We start from the raw sequence: 18,469 nt of genomic DNA on the forward strand, positions 1-18,469 counted from the left end.
AACTGTCAGGCGAGCCGCGACGACGCGAAGCTGCTTCCAGCCCCCGGGAGAGGAGGAGGAGGCGGGGGGGGGGGGGGGGGGGGGAAAGAAAAAACCCCGCCGTGAATGGACCGGGAACCACCGCACAGCCCGCGACGGAAAAGGACAGAAACAAAAACAAGGCGGACAAATATAAATATCAAAAAATAAACCGCTGTCTCGCTTTTTGCCACTGAGGAGAGAGCGCGCGTGTGGAGGAGGAGGAGGAGGAGGGGGGTGGGGGGGGAGATGCTTCGCGCGGGTCCGGTGAGAGAGAAAAGGGCGCGCGCTCCGTGATTAGGATTTAGACGAGTGGATCATTAACTCGTAAATTACGTAAGTGCTGTTTCGAGCGCCTGTGTCTGCCGCGCGAGGGGCTAAAATTAGAAACAGCGCCGGAGCCGGCGGAGGACACGGTAGTGTTTATTCAGCAGGAGTTGTTTTGGTTTTTTTTTTTCCTTCTTCTTCTTTTTTTTCTTCTTCTCGGTTTTGTTACATTTTCCCGTCAGCGCACGTTGGATTTCGGTCGACCGGCGCGAAAGCGATCGTGGAGCCGCGGACGACGCCGACCCCGTTCGAGACAGGTGAGCTGACATTCCTCCACTCGAACACTGTCCCACGATCACATTCACTGGAGAGAGAGAGAAACAAAGTAAGTAACTGAAGCCGTCTTTGTTTCCACAATGTCACAATTGCAACAAAACCAAAAAAAAAAAAGGAAATCACAGCAGCATCCCATCTGGAGACAAAACTATTTTTTCTTTTTTTGGGGGGCAAGCGCACGTGCCTCGTTGCCGCCCAGACTTTGATGTGCAAATAGGTTGATAATGATTTATTCTTTTTTTTATCAAATTATCATTATGGATGTGTGCGCGTTACACTTTTCTCAGTGTTATTTCACTTAAACCAAGTCAACTATGACACAGTAGCACATATAAGAAAGACATAGCTGACTAGATTTGCCCATACTATGTGAATTGTAATCCTGTTGTTTCTTTGTTTTTGCACAATCGGTGAAGACAAAGTGCCTCGTGTACATTGTGTTGAGTGGACCGCCGGAGAAAATGGTGTCAGGTTTTTTTCTGATGCTGCAGCATTCGTGAGAATCAGGAAGTATGACATGGCAGGGGGGTTGTGGTGGGGGGACCCTGGTCGAAACACACTGTGCAGGGCTGACATAACCAGCCGCCCCGCTGGCTGGCGTCCGTCCAGCATCACACCATCTGGCCTGAGAGTCCTGAAGTGGCGGTTGCATTTTCCAACTAAAGGGAACGGCCGAATCCTGCTGTAATTTTCATCCTTCGTCTCATTCTCTGTGCTTTCTCTGACTTTTGCGTCACAGGCGTCAACTCCCTTCAGAGTGCTCTGTCAGCCCCCCCCCCCCCCCCCCCCCCCCCCCCCCCCGGAAGGGGATTCAAGAAAATTCCAACATGTCTTTGCAAACAAACGCACGTTTTCACACACTCTGTCTCTAACCTTCTTTTCGTGTGCCGTTTCTGTGAAAGCGAGCCTTCGAGCACAGTGGGCTTTTTTTTTTTTTTTTTACAGGGTTGGATGCGCCTCAACTCCGCTCGCTGCCAACAACATCCGGAGTCACTTGCCAGGAATTCCACCTTTGCTTTTTTTTCCTTTTTTTTTTTTTGCTTCCCTTGGAGGGAAAAGTGTGTTATGCGGAATACAGCGAGGCGCGCAACAGGGACGAGCATCCACTTGGGACTAGAGGAGGAGGAGGGGCCGTGGCGAGGGGGGATGCTCCTTCTGCAGGGACGGCGGACGCGTTCCTGGCATCGAGCACTCGGGGCAAGTCCGATGCCAGATTCCCCTCTCCTCCCCAGCGCTGCCAAAGCCCCGCCGCCCCATCGTCTTTATCAAAAGCCCTCGCCTGCGATTTCACCCCCTCTTCCAGTTCTGTCGCGGCGCTATCAATCATATCTCGCTCTCAGCAGACTCCTGTGCTCATTAAGGATGTGAACCTGTAGGTAGCCTGCAGCCCTCCCCGGGACATTCATCTCTCTCAGCGGGGCGCCGAGTCTCACATCTGGAGCGGCGTTTAAAAAAAAAATGCGTCTCTTAGCAGACACGCAGTGTACGCTGAAGGAGATTCAATACATTTCCCTTTTTCAAGGCTGCCTTTCAGGGAGACGCAGCGCCAGGCGTTGAAATTAGCAGCACTTTGAGCGTGTTGCCCAATAAGCACACCTCTAATGGTTTGTAAGTTGCCAGAGAGGCAGAATCCAGCGGGATGTCGTGGCTATTTCGGAAGTGCGAGTGGATAGTGTATGTTGCAGTGCAGTCACTGGGGATGATAGTTGGCGGGCTTCACATCTCACTCCCTTTGTCCCGCTCTCTCTCTCTCTCTCGCAGGCTCTGTTTTGTGTAAAAGGTTTCAGCCAAGACAAGTTGAGCTGCGTTAGTGTGTGTGTCTGTGTGTGTGTGTCTGTGTGTGTGTGTGTGTGTGTGTGTGTGTGTGTGTGTGTGCGTGTGCGACTGCAGGGTGTAGCCCCAGACTTCTTTCTTCCCCTCAGGCACTGCTTCCCCCTGTCATGAATACACCTTTGTGCTCCGGAGAAACTCGCAGCTAAGGTGGACAACCGGAGAGGAGAGGAAGACCCGCATTTGTTGATACACAAAGTGTAAAAAAAATAAATTAAAAAAAATAGAGGAAGGTGTGACGTGACCTGTATTTTACAGTAAAGGCCTTATGACTTCACCCGCACAGAAAAAAACACTGCATTTACACAAAACTAAATCCTTCTGTAGTAACTCCTCAAAATATGTATTTTCTCAACTATTCCTCTCAGTACTGTCTTGTGTGAAGTTAAATGCAGCTTGCACAACCACTGTTCTCTATTCAAAAGGCTTCAAACTACCAAAAGTCAAAATAGTACCTGTCTTATCATAAGTGGTAGCATACGTTTGATTGTGTTGGACTTTACACTCCTGTCATCATCTCTCTCTTTTTAAATTTCATACTCTATTATAATGAATATATAGCTTGTGTTACTGTAATGTGACTTTTTTTATTAGCACATGCTGATGCCCTTGTCTGCCTTTAATGTGCTGCGTCCGTCCACCTCTCGGAGCGTGGCACAGGCGTACCCACACAGCGCCGGACCCGGTAACCCTCACAGCCTGCAACAAGCCACCCCCTGATAGGCCCATAATGCAGCTCCATGCGGTCGCCCTGTCACAACACATGTGTCACCGCTCAGCAAACCCTGAAACCCTGAGGGCCCTGAACCCAGCTTAGTCACGCCACCGCGGCCAAGATGCCCCTCCACCATTTGCACACTGCCCTCATGCCTCCTGACAGGCTGCAAGCTGGCACATACGGCATATCTAAAAGATGTGAAAGAAGAGCAGCAAAATATTAATATAACATAGCAGGAGAGTGGAATGGCAGAGGTGGCTGCCGCTTGGCAGACTGTTCTTTTTGTCCAACATCAGGCGATCCTTAAAACAAACAGAGCACCAGACACAAATGTTGATTTAGAGTGATTCTGAAACATGTTTTGCAAACGTGCGTGAATGTCATTGACGTGTGCACAAGGAGGAAAGTGTCGAAATTCACAAAACCAATAAAGGCCGTTTAACAGTAATCTGAATGAGGGTGAACAAGTCTCCCTTAAAGCTACAGTGTGTAATATTTAGGAGAACTTATTAACAGAAATGTTATATATTGTCAATAACTACATGTTTCTATATATAATCACATGCAGCAAAGAACCAATGTGTTTTCATCAACTTTGACAGAGTTAAACATAGTTACATGAGATGGACCCGACCTCCGTGTACGTTGCCATGTTTGAAAAGTACCAAAAATGACACGCTGTAGCTTTAAAGGGGCAGTAAGCGATTTTAATCCAGAAGACATTTTTGGTAAATTTGTAAAAATCCGGCGCAGCCCTGGCTCTGTAAATTAAAAAACAGAAAAAATTGTGGACCACACAACTCTGTGTTCATTTTGTAAACATCACTCCTCGACACGTCAAGAGACGTGCTAGCGCTACGGTTCAGGGGTTTCGGCCTCGTGGTTAGCGCGTCGGCCTCCCACACCCCGAGTGCAGTCCAAGAATCAACAACAAACAATCTCTCTCCAAAATCACTTACTGCCCCTTTAAGGCACATGAAACAACTAAAACACATGTTAACACATTTCAAATGCTGCGCAAGGATCTAATGGCACACGTAAGTACATCAAGGAGAGGTCCTTTGAGGTTTTCGGGGTCCCCGCAGTTTCTGTGAAAGCACAAAAAGCATAGATTGAGTGTTTTGGCATTGATTCTTTTTTTTTCTTTTTTTTCTCCAGCGTGCCTCTGCAAAGCATCCGAAGCCTTTCTGTGTAATTTGCCCAGCGTGGCTGTTCTCAGTGTTGCTGTGTGACTGTGGTCCACTCTACCAACAGGGGGCTAATAGATCGCGATTTGAGTGTCTCAATTTTGATTCATGGCGCACAGTGCCTTGTTGCCGCTGCCCTGAAGGAGAACTCGATGTCATGAAACCTAATTATCTATTCTCGATCTGTTCTGTCTCGCTGTGCGCTTCATCGTCTGCTGCCAGCACTTTCACACTCTCCGCCCCCACGCCAACCGTCATATTGATGGAATGAAGCTTCTCCATATTGAGAAGAGGTGGGCCGTTTTCTTGGCTCATAGCTCAGAGCTGCAGTATGACGATCAACATCTTGATGGCTTTCTCTCCCTCAGTGTGTTAGTCATTAGTCCATGTTGTGCCAGGGTTTTTTACTTGTAGGTGGTTAGTGTCCAGAGTTTTTATGTTTGTATAATTGATTTTATGTACCACTGCCTGAAGATGGCAGCGCTCCAGTAACGAGGAAGACACGTACACTGTCCAGATTTTACAGCAATAAAGATCACGACAGGAGAAACACTGAATGTAAACCATATAATTTCACTGTAAACTCCCATGATGATGAATAAATGAAAGAAAATAGAATATTACAAAATCAGTGTTAATGGAAAAAAACAGTATCTGGATATTTTAGCGATGAGGATTTGCAGTCTTGCTCATTTATCTTCAACTTCTCATTCAGTGGCCAAGTTTCCAACCAAACGTAGCCCAGATTTTAACAGCATTTCAACAAAACTGATGAAAATGCAGACAATGCTTCGTTCCACTACTGTGGTGCAAATATTAATATTCACATGAACAGCTAGTAGCACTAATTCTTCAGTCGGGTGCTGTTAAACTGTTAAACATCTCCTCAGTGCAACTCGAGTGACACTCAATCAGCTTTCATGACACATTGTCACATTCTGCTTTCACCAACACAGGGTTTCCACCTCAGCCAAGCATAAAGCTTTTTTGGGAATATATTCAGATTTCTGTTTTACTGTGAATCCTTTTGGTTAGTAGTTGCAGTCTTTTGGATTGACATTGGTTGATTTTCTGAGCTATTTTGTACATGTCTGGACTTGCTGTGTCCATAGTTGTATATTGTAGTTGAGTCCCCATATACAAAGTGTTTCCAACCTGCTTTCAAAGAGGTTTTGTGTCATGTTTGATTGGATTTTCATTTCATATTTTTGCATTAGCACCTAGATTTTCAGTTTCTCAGTCAAATTCCGTCGCCGAGTGTGCATGTAATACAAAAGGGAAATGAGGATTTAAGAGGGTTGTACTGTAGGTGACCAGCAAACGCAACAAAGATACAACAGGTACTCCACGTGTGACGTGTTTCCGTGTCCCTGTCGAAACTCATCCACATTCACTTCTTTTGTGTGTGAGCGGAGGCAGCAGGCATCAAACAACAACAGAAAAGAAATGCAGGGGAGCGGGCAGGACAGTGCCAGTAGTCAAGTTCTCCCTCTGCTTGCGAGATTCAAAGTGCCCGCCGTGACATCACAGAGCTCCGAGGAAAGCTCGCCGTCGAAGCTCCTGTCAACGCAAAACCACAGGCAGCTCTTTCAAGGCTACGCCCACTTGCAGTTCTTTCTCACTGTGGAGCTATATCGCCTAGAATTGGTCCACCGCACAACTGTCAATGTGCACGCGCGTGTGCACACACACACACACACTCACACTCACACCTGTCTGTGTCTCTGCAGAGAAAAGCACTGACATACACAAGAGCTGACTCTGACAAGAGACCTTTTCAAGAGAAACGTGTAAACCATTTTTCTGACTTTGTACAGAGGCACAAGGTTACTGTCGACGCCCTCCCCTGCTTTATACATCTGGAATACATTCCACTTCACTTTCCTTTCAGTCTGCTCCCTCAAATTGGCCATTTCATGTTCACGGTCTCACCAGTGAAATGATCAGTAAGGCATGGGACGTGGTTCAAAACACAATTTTGCCATTTGAGTATTAAAGATCCCCATATTTTTATAGCGCTTTTCTTAGTGGAGATTTATTTGAAGTTGGGATTTCTATGAGAATATTTATTCATGGTTAGTGCCAGAAACCATGTGTGTATAGTTTTACATTGTCTGCTCTCTTAAGCTCTGGGAAGAACATGGGGTTTTGAGCCTCTCTTCTGATTGGCTGACAGTTTTCTGAATGGCACCCAGCCAGGTCAACCACAGGTGACAGATTGTAGCCTACCACTGTGGCTTGGTAGAACTCACCAACAGACGGCCAAATTCCTGACATCCGACCACTGTGGCAGCTTTGACTCAACATTGTTTTGTGTCGTGTAGCTTTATAACTCAGTGCAGAATGTTTTGTTGCTTGATTTTGTGTTAATAAAGTTAAGACAACATAAAAACTTATGTGGCGGGTCTGGAGGGGCTGCGCTGGGAGCACGGCTGAGGGCGGTGTAGTTGTGACATCACGACCTTATGGAACTCCTGACAGGTTGTTTTAAGGGCTGAATACGGTCTGTGCACATTTCTCCTTGGATGGGCATTTTGATACTTCAACACTATTAATATAAAACCTAAACCTGCCTTATAATCATAGAAGACATGGCCATTTCTATACACAATATTTGAGTTCCATTATTTGGCCTGTTGCGTAGACAACAAAGTATTTGTAATTATTAGTTATTTCTAGATAATACACCTCGATTGTTGCGAATAAACACACAATTTCTCAGTAAAAATTTTACAATACTTTCTTTGCACACAATCTCAAGCAATCTTGGAATATCCAGTCTGTATCAGCTGAATCAAAACAAACATGTCAACATGGAGAATTAGGCAGATTTGAAAATAATTTCATTTTAGGGTGAATCGGCACAGACAAAAACAATGAACTGGCCCAAGATGGGTTGATCTTGATGAACTGGGAGTGCCCATCATTTATGCTGATGGTAAATGGCAGGACAAAATCTCACCAACACTCCGTGTTCCACCATTTATCTTCCTGATTCTGTGCCGTTGTTCAGTTGCGACGCAGCGTGTGCTGCTTGTGTATGCTGTGAAGACCCTCTCGGGCTGTCTGGAATCTATTTTGAAGCGAAAACCACAGACATGAACCCTTTTCACCGCTATCTGTTCCCCCTAAGGCTCGGAAACACTTACCCAACACATGGCAAAAAGAACAGGCAGTGAACACACACGGAGTGATAGAGCACACGCTCTGTCATACACATGCCGGATCGATTAGCATTATTGAGGCCGCAGAGAAAAATGCCTTGAGACAGCACAAAATTTATTAGAGGCATGTTTCATACTCCCCCAGAAAATCACAGTAGAAATGAAATTTCCCCCATGTTTGGCTTTAAATATCAGTTTTTCTTTGAATGTTTTTTATTAAATACATGGTTGAGGGCAAGGAGGTGGAACTTTCCAAAAACGCCACGGCGGACAGAATGAAGATGACCAACAGATAAGCTCAAAGCTCCCACATGTACTGTTACACAGTTTACTGTCAGCCGGTTCAGTTTTCAGGCTTCTATTTGACACAGGCGGTGGTTTACAGAGTGGAGGGGTCACTGTTCGCTCACCTTGCTTGGCCTTTGTCACGGCAGACATTTTGTTATTTAAGACAATTCCCAGAAGTTCTTGGCGCGCAATTCAAATCCATTATTCAGAGCGAGAGAACTGCGATTTTTGGTGATTAGTAGTCAATAAATGTATCGATTTATAATATAGCAGACTGACATGCCCATATCTCTATGCAGTTAGTTAATTGGTTTGAATACAAATACAGGGATACATAATCGTAAATTATAATCCACTAAAATGCTTTAATGTGCATGTTGATGTGATGAACGTCTTACCCTTCGTAAGTGCAACACAGACGGTCCATTGACTCCGTTCTGCTGCTAGTCTAATGCACTGCGGCTCCCTTCCGGGAACTATCGAGAGTCTCCATGATCCTACATTGCTGGTGGAAAAAAGTGGTCCATTGGAGTGAACGGAGTTGTTGCGACTCTCATTAGACGGCTCTGCGTGCGACCAGAGACAGCAGCACTTCACAATCGTAAAAACCCGCTGTGGATATTGTGCAGCAATCGCAAATGAAATGTAGAGCTGCCGGCGGCAGCGCAGTCCTCATACTCAAGGCAGGAGAAGAGATGAGGCATGCATGTGTGGAATAATAAAAAATGGAAGAGAAACTATGCAACCAGACTGAATTAATTTATATGTTGCAGTCACAGTTTCTACCACAAATAAATATGCAAGGCCAAAATATTGGCCAATATCAGCTTAACGCAGACGTGTTGGTATCGGTGTCGGACGATAAGTAGCCATAAACTGCGGCACAGGAATGCTAAACTTGATTCAATGCAGTTGTCCATTAGAGACTGTCGACGAGTTAACTCCTCCACTAAATTGTTCGGCTCAGTATGTATCTTGACAAAGGGATCTTTATCAATATTCTTTGCTTATGTAGAAAATAAATTGGCCATATATATCATCAGCGGATCTTTAAAAATCATTTATGTTTGTGACAGCGGGTCCTTGATGTTTCTCAAAACTCGACAAAAGCACGGTTCCTGTTTCTAGCCAACAGGCCTGAGATTTTGCGGTCTGAAACGGCGATAATGCTGTCGCCGTCGAAAAGGCCCGTCCTCGGCTGGCCTTTTAGTGTTGACAGATGGATTTTTAACCCGCGCTGAATGAGAATCATGTCAATATTGTCATTAGTCGTTAATATGCATGTCGTGGCTAAATACACAATACCGCGCCATCATTCTGGGGCCAAAGCTTGAAGGTCTCAGGCAAGTTGTCAGCATCCTCATCAGATGATGACCCGTCTACGGGACGTGTTCTTGTATTGCAGGGGTGAGGCTAGGAAGTCACAAAATAATGAATGAGACAGGACAGCGATTTCTGGATAGGGTTACCTCTTACCCTCTACCTTTAAAACTAACAACTATTCAAGTTGTCACAGTCTCGCGGGACCTATAATATGAGATTGCGGGGGGGTCACAGGTTTTTCTACTGGAGAAGGATGCAGTTGTGTGGTTGATAGATGTTCTTTTTTGGAGAATGTGAGTAAATTTAGTCCTAATCCCCAGTTGAAATCCCCCCAAGCAGCCGGGGACACTTGGGGACGCGTGAGGAAGAGGAGGGAGCACCTACGGGCCAGAGTCTGACATCGGTAGTGTGGACCAGGAGCACCTGTGTTGACTGCCATGGCCTCAGTTGACTTCCCCTCCGACACAGTTGAGGACGGTACAAGCCGTGCATGTCTGAGTGTGTGCTCGCCTGTCTATCTCAGCGCCAGAGGGGAGTGAGTCAATCACAGCAGCAGAAATCATCCCTGCGGGCGATCTGTCTCCGCTCATGACAAGGCTCCTGAGGCACTTATCTTCCCTTCCCTGACTCATTCCATCCCTCCCTCAGCTTCCCCCAGCCCCGGCCCTCTCCCCATTCTCTCCCCCCAATTCTCTTCCACTCCCGTCTCCCTCCCACGGTTTTGTCTCGTGCCCTGGCACTGCAATTAACTTCTCGTCATCAAAGGGTGTTGTGGAAACGAAAGGCGAGAGCGAGAGTCAGTCAGAGGTGGGGAAGCTGTGAGAGGGGGAAGATAAGAGGGATGAAGCCAGAGGAGCTGCGAGTGAACAGGGGTGAAGCGGCGCTTCACGAACACACTCACACGTACCTTTTTTTTCCCCCTCAAAATACACACTCTGTTAAACACAATCTCTCACACACACACACACACACACACAGCTCGCACTCGCTCTCAATCGGTCTCACATTCTTGCGAGTTGCAGACAGAAATAGAGAAAGAGAGGGATGATATCCCCCAGGAGATTTTTCTCTCCTCGATCCTTGTTTTTATTTCTCAACCCGTTTCTCCTTTCCTCCTTCACAGACACCCCCCCCCCCCCCCCCCCCCCCCACCCACACACACACACACACACGCACACACACTTGTTCAGTCCCCCCCCCCCCCTTTTCTTTGAAGAACAAGAAATATCGGCGTACACGTAGAGAAGCTGCTCCGTCGGTACTCTCATTGTTGCTTTTTTTCTCCTTCTCCCCCCCCCCCGGTTCAGAGAGCTGTCAACTGTGACCGCTGTTGAAAGGATGTCAGCGAGAGAAGGGGAGGGAGAGAGGAAGAGAGAGAGAGAGAGATGGAGACTTGGGGATGAAAGAGGGCGGGGGAGTTGTCGCGATGGAGATCCCTACGGAGGGCAGAGGGAGTGATGGCATGCCTGTTTCTTTGTGCCCAAGCAAACGTAGCAACGGCAGCAGCGAGGGGAGGTGATGGGGAGGAAAATAGCTGAGGGTAAAAAAGCAGCTCAGGGGGGAAATAAGAAAGGCCAAAACTGCTAATTAACCATGGCACTCGCGCTGCATAACAGTGACATAATTGGCCCTAGTTGGTGGTCCTTGGTGGGGGAGCCCTCAGGAAAGGAATCTAGCTCACGCAAGTCTGGTCTGACTATGACAACACGCCATCAAATGTGAATAATCTGTGATGTAGCGCAGTGGATTAGGACCAAAAACTGGAATAGGTGAGCTCAGACAGTGAGGAGAAAAAGCTCACCCTCCACCAATAGGATCCTTCAAGCATGCCACATGTGGGATTTTGTGATGAATTGTGGAAGTAATCTGCACTTTGCGTGAGCTGCAGCCCTTGTCACGGTTATCTCCCTTTGTTGTCTGGATGCCTCAAGTGTGGCGGCCCTCATATCGTGTCCTCTGCTGCACACCGGAAAAACAACCAGCTGTATCGTTTCATCTGTTGTAGGTCGACACATATCGTTCCCACAACCCACCTGTCAGTTCTGCAGTGATGAGAAGTGACAGCATGCGACGCTGTCAATTGCCAGATTTACGATTGTTTCTTTTTTGGATTATTGTTTGGTTTTATTCAAAAATTACAATGAGAAAATTAAATAACAAATATTTTTCGAAATATAATTACAGATAGGGCTGCACGGTGGTGTAGTGGTTCGCACTTTCGCCTCACAGCAAGAAGGTTCTGGGTTCGAGTCCCGGTTCAAACCAACCAGGGCCTTTCTGTGTGGAGTTCGCATGTTCTCCCCCCGTGTATGCGTGGGTTCTCTCCGGGTTCTCCGGCTTCCTCCCACAGTCCAAAGACATGCAGAGTCGGGTTAGCCTGTCCAGGGTGAACCCCGCTTCTCGCCCAATGTCAGCTCCCCCCCGTGACCCTTAAGTGGATGAAGCGGTAGACGATGGATGGATGGATAATTACAGATAAAAATGACAGTATAGGGTTAGGAGTACTGGCAGTATATACCAGTCAGCTCACAGCTGAACTTTCTTACTCAGAGCTGTGACCTGACTCTTTCCTGTTGGTTTCCATGGCGTTGGTTGGTATGGTAATACCATTATATAATATAATATAATGCACTGATGATATTAATTTGTTTAAGATTTTGGCTCAGTTTTTTTCCCATCTATGGGCTTGTGAAGGTCATTATGGACAAAGCTATTGGATCTATATACTATATATTTGTATATGTCTATTCAATTTACTGGATCAGCCAGTAAAATGCAACCCTGTGAGGACAGATGAATTGATTCAAATAGGAACTTGACTGTTCCATCACAAGTGCGTGAAGCAGACTGCGGAAACACTTTTTGTGTAGTCGCGGTGAGTCATGCGATCCCCATTATTTCGATAAGATGGCAAATTACAGATCGCTGCTTCACCTGCAGTGATGCAGAAATAGTACTGGGCTGTGGTGATTGAAAAGCATGTCTGATAAATCCCCAACAATACAAAACGTGAAGCTGCTCTGTGTAATCCATTACTCCATGGTGCTGGTATACAGGTTTGGTAAGAGCAACACAGTCTGAGGTGATGTTTCAGTGGTTTTACGTGTGTCTGATTAGTCTGTTAAAAGCAAACACACAGAAAAGCAGCTCACGGAAAATAAAACTGTTCATCCAAGCGAAGCAGGGAGCTCATCGAAGCGGACACTTCCATCAGCCACCCGACGAGGGTAAGGTTGAGATTGTGACGCCCCGGTTAGGCCTGTCGAGATGGGTTGCGGGCGGTGACGTCTGTTGATGCGGACAGGTAGAGGAGGAGCAGGAGAAGCCTTGAGGAGGAGAGGTGGTGACAAGGGGGTCCGGCCGCTTATTCCTCAAACAGCTGGTTTTGCATTCTGCATGAGGGGGAGGGAACAACAACAAACCAACTGACAGCCATTCACTGTGATCAAAAGCGCGATAGTGTCTCACGCTGGATTTAGAGAGTCACAGACAGACCCGAGCTCTCAGACCCCTCAGCGTCTTCACAGTAGGGCTCTGTTTTGATGTTGAGCCTCATATTTTTCTTACCTGCATCGCCTCTTATTTAAAACAGAAGGTGATATGGCTTCAAAATATTTATCTTATTTAGAAACGGACAAAAATCTAAATCAAACAAGCACTGTGCCTGTTATTTGCTTTGTGCGCAGTCCCTCTGCCTCCCAGATTGCCATGCTGTCGACCCAGCTTCCCGGTGCATTTCCATATGTGGGATCCATTTCAGTGAACAAATTGGTGTCAAGCATGTCACTTACTCTCCTGCCACCTAATCAATAGGGAATTCATGGTGTGGGTGGGTGTCATCTCTCCATCTGTGTCCCACTTGTCACACATCACAGAGTTGCCAGCCATCTGCCGATTTTCAGTCCTCACCATTATTGTTGTTCAGATTCGTCACGCAGCTTGCACAGAAGCTGGTCACGCCTCCACGAAAACGCCAACGTATTTTTACAGTATCATAGATACATATCTCGTTAACATTCACCACATCACGGCGAAGATGCGGTGAACGTTACCTCAGTTTCCACATCTTTGGAAGTGGCCTTTTTATACAGATCAATATTTTTATGACATGCGGATCAATAATTTGACTGTTTTGTTTCTTTTTCCAGACCGAAGGCAGAGAGAGAGAGATGACCCTTGTTTTGTCCATGAATCCTTTCCTGGACCCAGAAGGAGACCCGCCGCTCTCCGCATATCGGCCCGTATGGGAATCGGAGCGCTGCAGCAAGACCTGCCTGTCAAACCCTGGCCCGCCGTGCAGCTCTGACGGGCCATGTACACAAGGTACACACAACAAACACAGATGCTCAGTCAATCATTTATTTAAGTTTGATTCAATCAGATGCTGATCCACGAAACAAGCTCAGGCTGTGGCAGTTGTGTTGATTCAGTTAACATGTGGTACAGATTTTTCCTATATTTTGTTGGGCTGAGACCTATTGGCCTCAAAAATTAGGAGAATGCTTGTATGTGTAAATTATGAAAACAGACAATAATGTTTGGTCTCATGTCGAAGCTGTGGTCACATGATTTTATGGTAGTGTTTTCTCTCTGCAGAAGCCCCCTGCCGGCGAGTCCCTGATCACGTTTCAGTGTCCAGGATTGCATACTTCAAGAGGAAGTTTGTTGACGATGATGAGGAGCCTTCCTTCAGTTTCAGGACATACTGCCAAACTGTAAGTATAAATAGGCTGCACTGTAATTCCCCAATTCAGAACACACAGTTTATCTTAAATTAGCTTATTAGAATATAATATTGTAGTAGGATCTACACTTCTGCATCAACATGATTCTATATCCTCACTGACATGTCGTGTAGAGTAACGTTGACATCTTTAAAAGTGCACTGTGGTTAAGTTAAGTACATACAATGACACAAAACTTTTTTGTTCCATTTGTACTTTTCTAAGGGAAATAAATTGCATTAATTCTTCACAGAGAATTTTGAAACTCAAGTGAAATAACGTGTAAATATCATACTACAATATAGTAAGGTATAGGTATTGATGTAATTGTGACTATTTAACGATGCTATAGTTAGTGCTACATTCAAGAATTGATATCCATCCAATCATATTAGATCTATTGCATGAGTATCTTAGTTTAAAAGATGAAAACTTTTTACTCTCACCTTTACCTCACTGAGGTTGCTTAAAATTTGTTGGTCAGTCTTATCTTATGGAATCAGTATCTGTGCCTTTTTGAGCTACTAGATCAGGTTCCGTAGATCTAATGGGACACTTGTTCCTTTAGGTTGCACCGGTTCTGGAGGAGCGTGCCCACGTGCTGCGTCTCTCCTTAGAGAAGATGAGATTCATTGACGACCCCGAGGCCTTCCTCCGACGCTCCGTTCTCGTTAACAACCTCCTCCGGCGCCTGCGAGCTGAAATCCTGCTCCAGAGCACCGACTGGTGCTTCCCACCGAACCCAGCGTTCGCCGCTGGGCCCTGCGTCCTCCCACCCGGCACCAACCCCGCTCACCAGGCACTCCAGGGGGCAGTACCCGCCCGTATTTGCATAGCACCCCAAGTCGGACCGCCTTTCCGTAAGCGTTTCCGAGTGGTCCGCGGTGGAAACGGGGATCTTCGCCCTGACTGTGCCCAGACATGCTGCTGCATCTACGCAGCGGCGGCCACTGCAGGACACTACCTCCACCTCCCATTCTCCATGTATGACGCAGCACTGTCCACCTGCCCGTCCACACCACACTCCTCCTCGTTGTTTCAGCTTGCTAGCCATAGTAAGTTAGGGCTGACGGTTGCTGTGGAAGAGCGCGACGACGATGATGATGATGACGATGTCGAAGAGGAGGAGGAAAATGAAGAAGAAGAGAGAGACGAGGAGGAGGAGGAGGAGGAGGAAGAAGAAGACGATGAAAGAAGACAAGCAGGGCCCTCTGTTGATGTGGTAAAAGACAAGTCAAGTCAGAAAAGGACTAGGACCCCGTTGGGTCGTGCACACACAAGGACAGAGGAGGACACCTGCATGACGGATAGGGTAGAAGATGAGGAGGAGAAAGGGCAGGAGGATGAAGACGACGAAGAAGAGGAAGAGGAAGAGGGGCAGGTCGTGAGACCTTGTCAGTGGGTCTCAGAAAGAGAGCTTCACAAGGTCAACTTCTGGCAGCGCAGGGCTCACAGACAATGACTGGACTTCCTGAGAAAAATCACTTACATTCTACATTTGTTATCATGAAGATGTAACGATGACGACAACTGTCCTTAGTTGAGGATTATTCAAATGAAGGTGTGTTAACCTACACTATTGTAATGCCAAGTCAACGTCATTTTAATGGTCTCATACACACACGCCAACTCAATTCAGCTCTTTTGTTAGTGTCACGGTCCGATGAAAAATAGGAAATTCACGGCCTATCTTGGCACTGGAAACATTTTGTCAAGCAATTGCGAAGGCTGAGGTGACGTACGGTGGGATCTGACATCCCAGAGGGGAAGTCGAGCTTGCTATTGCACTGTCTACAAGACCTTTTTTTTCAAGCCCCACAGCACAACACTAAAGGTCCCAAATGGGGCTTTAAACTGGTGCAACGGTCTCGTTTCAGGACCCTAAACAAGCCTACGAAATGAAGGGATGCAGGTGTGGATAGTGTGTGTGTGCGCGTGTGTGTGTGTGTGTGTGTGTGTGCGTGCGTGCTTCTGTATGTGTGTGTTTGCAAGATATGATGTAGCATTTTAAAACTTGATTTTAAGCTGTTCCTTTTTATTGTTAAACACGGGTTACACAGTAAGTATGTGTGCCAGTTGATTTTGATGCTGTCTCAGGCAATGGCGAGTGACAGTGCTGCAGCTGTACTGGCACAATGTGTGTTCTTCAAATTATTTTAAGAGACAACGATCATTAATATTGTTTGGAAATGTTTAGATCACAATTTCAAAGTGCCTTAGTGTTTTTATAGATACATGTGTATTGTGCGTTAATGTAATTGTTCTTGTTACTAAGTAGCTATGTTGCATTCCAAATGACTGCGTTTGACTGAAACTGGGGCATGGAGTTAAATGCAGGGATTCTTTCAAATGTTGTTCAAAAAGGTTGAAAATTGAAATCACACTAAATGTCCACACCCAAAAGTCGTCATTTCGTTTTTAGCACATAGGGCCTGATGCATGTTTTTTCGAGCATTGCCTGTCTAGACTCATCTTCATTTGTTTGCTTGCGGCAGAAAAAAACAAAACTTGTCATAGTTTGGTTCATCTGTCCATCGACGATTTCACTTGGGAAAGCAGGATCTGATACTCTGATTTTAAAGGTGCTATAAATGAGTTTTGTCTCCCACCGTACAGAACTCAGAAATGGCTATTAATGCAAATTTGAGCAAAGTAGCCGGAGCAAAAAAAAAAACATACATATAGCTCCAGTAAATGTCAGCATTCTAATTTGGTACTGTAAATACAATGTCACCAATGTCCGTTTTTGCTTTGTCATCCTCCCAATCAGTTCTTCTGGAGGTTCTCACCAAGCGGCCGATCAGTGTCGAACTCTCATTCGACAGCTGCAGAGGCGAGCCATCTGTGCTCATGCCGCTCAACGCATTGTTTAAACTTTGTCCCTTATCAAGTCGCTTGTGTAGATCCAATCAGCATCACATCACAAACAACGCCGTGGTCACACGGCTCCGAAAAAAATGACCTGATCTCAGCAGCTTAAAAAAAACAAAGATCATCAAGCATTTTAAGAAATATACTTATTTCCTTTCATGCCAATTCAGCTTGGTAGAGTGAAATCATTGGTTGTAGAAGCCTGTTTGGCTATAAACCGGCTATACTACACCGATCACCTTCATCTGTGCATACTGCATATCATTTTTGAAATAAAATAGGCCCACGAAATACACCACACCTTGCAGGCGGATACATTTTCCACTCGATTAACGGAATACGAGCCGTTCTGTGGCGATGGCACGGTCAGCGGTTTGCTGTTTGATGGCGTGCCTCCTGTTTGGCGGGGGCCTCGCGCTGATGACGGGCCAAAGTTGTTAAAAAATGAAGAGACATATGAGTTGATGGTTGATTCCTTTTTTTGTGACACCTTAAGGCAAAAGCCATTTTGATGGTCTCAGTTGGTTTTGGCGAGGTTGATTTTTTTTTTTCTGCCTTGTCCTGTTTTTTTTTGGTATGTTTGTTTCCTGATGTGGACAGTTTGCATCCCCAGTGACATCAGTGACACATCTACAACAAGACAAGTACGATGACCTGCCTATTTAATCTTAACTCTAAAACTTGTGATTATCTGTGGGGGGGGGGGGGGGGGGGGGGCGGGTTCGTTGTTGTTGGTTATTCTTATTTTTCTGTGTCTTTTTAAGAAAGGAAATTTGACAAAGCAATATCTGTTTCCCGAGACGAGAATGTGTAAAACTGCATTGTCTGTTTATTAAAAACAACAAAGGGGCAAAGACTGCTCTGATAATTCCATGTGATGTTCTGTGACAAGTGTAAAAGATCAGTAAAGGAAATGTTGAAAAAAAGGATTGCTTCCTCCTTTATTCCTTCTCGTTACAACCATGCTGATACTTGCAGCTCTCAAATACAACGCAATACAATTAGGGGTGTGTGTGTGTGTGTGAGAATTCCTTTCCTATTGTCTCGCCCCCCCCGTACTGCCGGCTGCTCAGCGGAGTGTGCGCCGCCGCGGCTTATTGCACTCGCCGAACGTCTCTCAGGTGTCACTTTGCCGCTCGGTCCTTGTTAATCTCCTTGACATTGCGCTCCGAGCAGTCGCCTCCGCGCTCCTCCCTGCGCTCCCTGTCACATCTATTGTCTCGGCGACATTCACGGATGCCGCTACGTAGGACAGACCCTTCCGCCTGCATCTTACAGCCACGCGATGAGCCGCGGACAATTTTGGAAAAAGATTCTCCTGCATACTCCAAACCGCTCTTGCACATTGCGGCATTGTGCTTTCGCGCCACTGTCATCCAGTGGCATTACTGGGCTTTGAGTTAAATGTTCTTCTGATCCAGTAATAGTGCTCACTGCGCGTGCAATAATTACTGCATTATTTCTAACACTGTACGGGTTTAATACTGTACGGCAGCTAAGCCACTGTAGCACACACACACACACACACACACACACACGTGTGTTTTGGTAGGATCATGTAACAACGTGTCTTTTTGGCGACACCTCTGCCCCAGGGGTCGTTGCCTCCCGCTCCGCCTCGGAGTCAGGCCCCCCCCGGGGCATCGCCGTCTCCCACTTCATTCCTCTCTCACAGACGGGACTGACCTTTCAACAGACACACCCCTTCTGGAAAAGGCAGCATTCGTGATGGTCATTTAAACT

The 18,469-nt window shown here is 46.2% G+C and overlaps 1 protein-coding gene across 1 annotated transcript; it reads left to right on the forward strand.

The window, feature by feature from the left end:
- The first annotated feature begins 247 nt into the window (after positions 1–247).
- Positions 248–17,355, forward strand: sertad4 (SERTA domain containing 4). Its single transcript, XM_035610467.2, has 4 exons — positions 248–602; positions 13,280–13,454; positions 13,728–13,846; positions 14,424–17,355. Exons 2-4 carry the CDS (start codon positions 13,301–13,303, stop codon positions 15,315–15,317), a joined length of 1,167 nt encoding a protein of 388 aa, XP_035466360.1. The 5' UTR covers positions 248–602; positions 13,280–13,300; the 3' UTR covers positions 15,318–17,355.
- The last annotated feature ends 1,114 nt before the right edge of the window (positions 17,356–18,469 follow it).

The sequence above is a fragment of the Scophthalmus maximus genome, chromosome 15 (genome assembly GCF_022379125.1).
Source record: "Scophthalmus maximus strain ysfricsl-2021 chromosome 15, ASM2237912v1, whole genome shotgun sequence".
NCBI lineage: Eukaryota > Metazoa > Chordata > Actinopteri > Pleuronectiformes > Scophthalmidae > Scophthalmus > Scophthalmus maximus.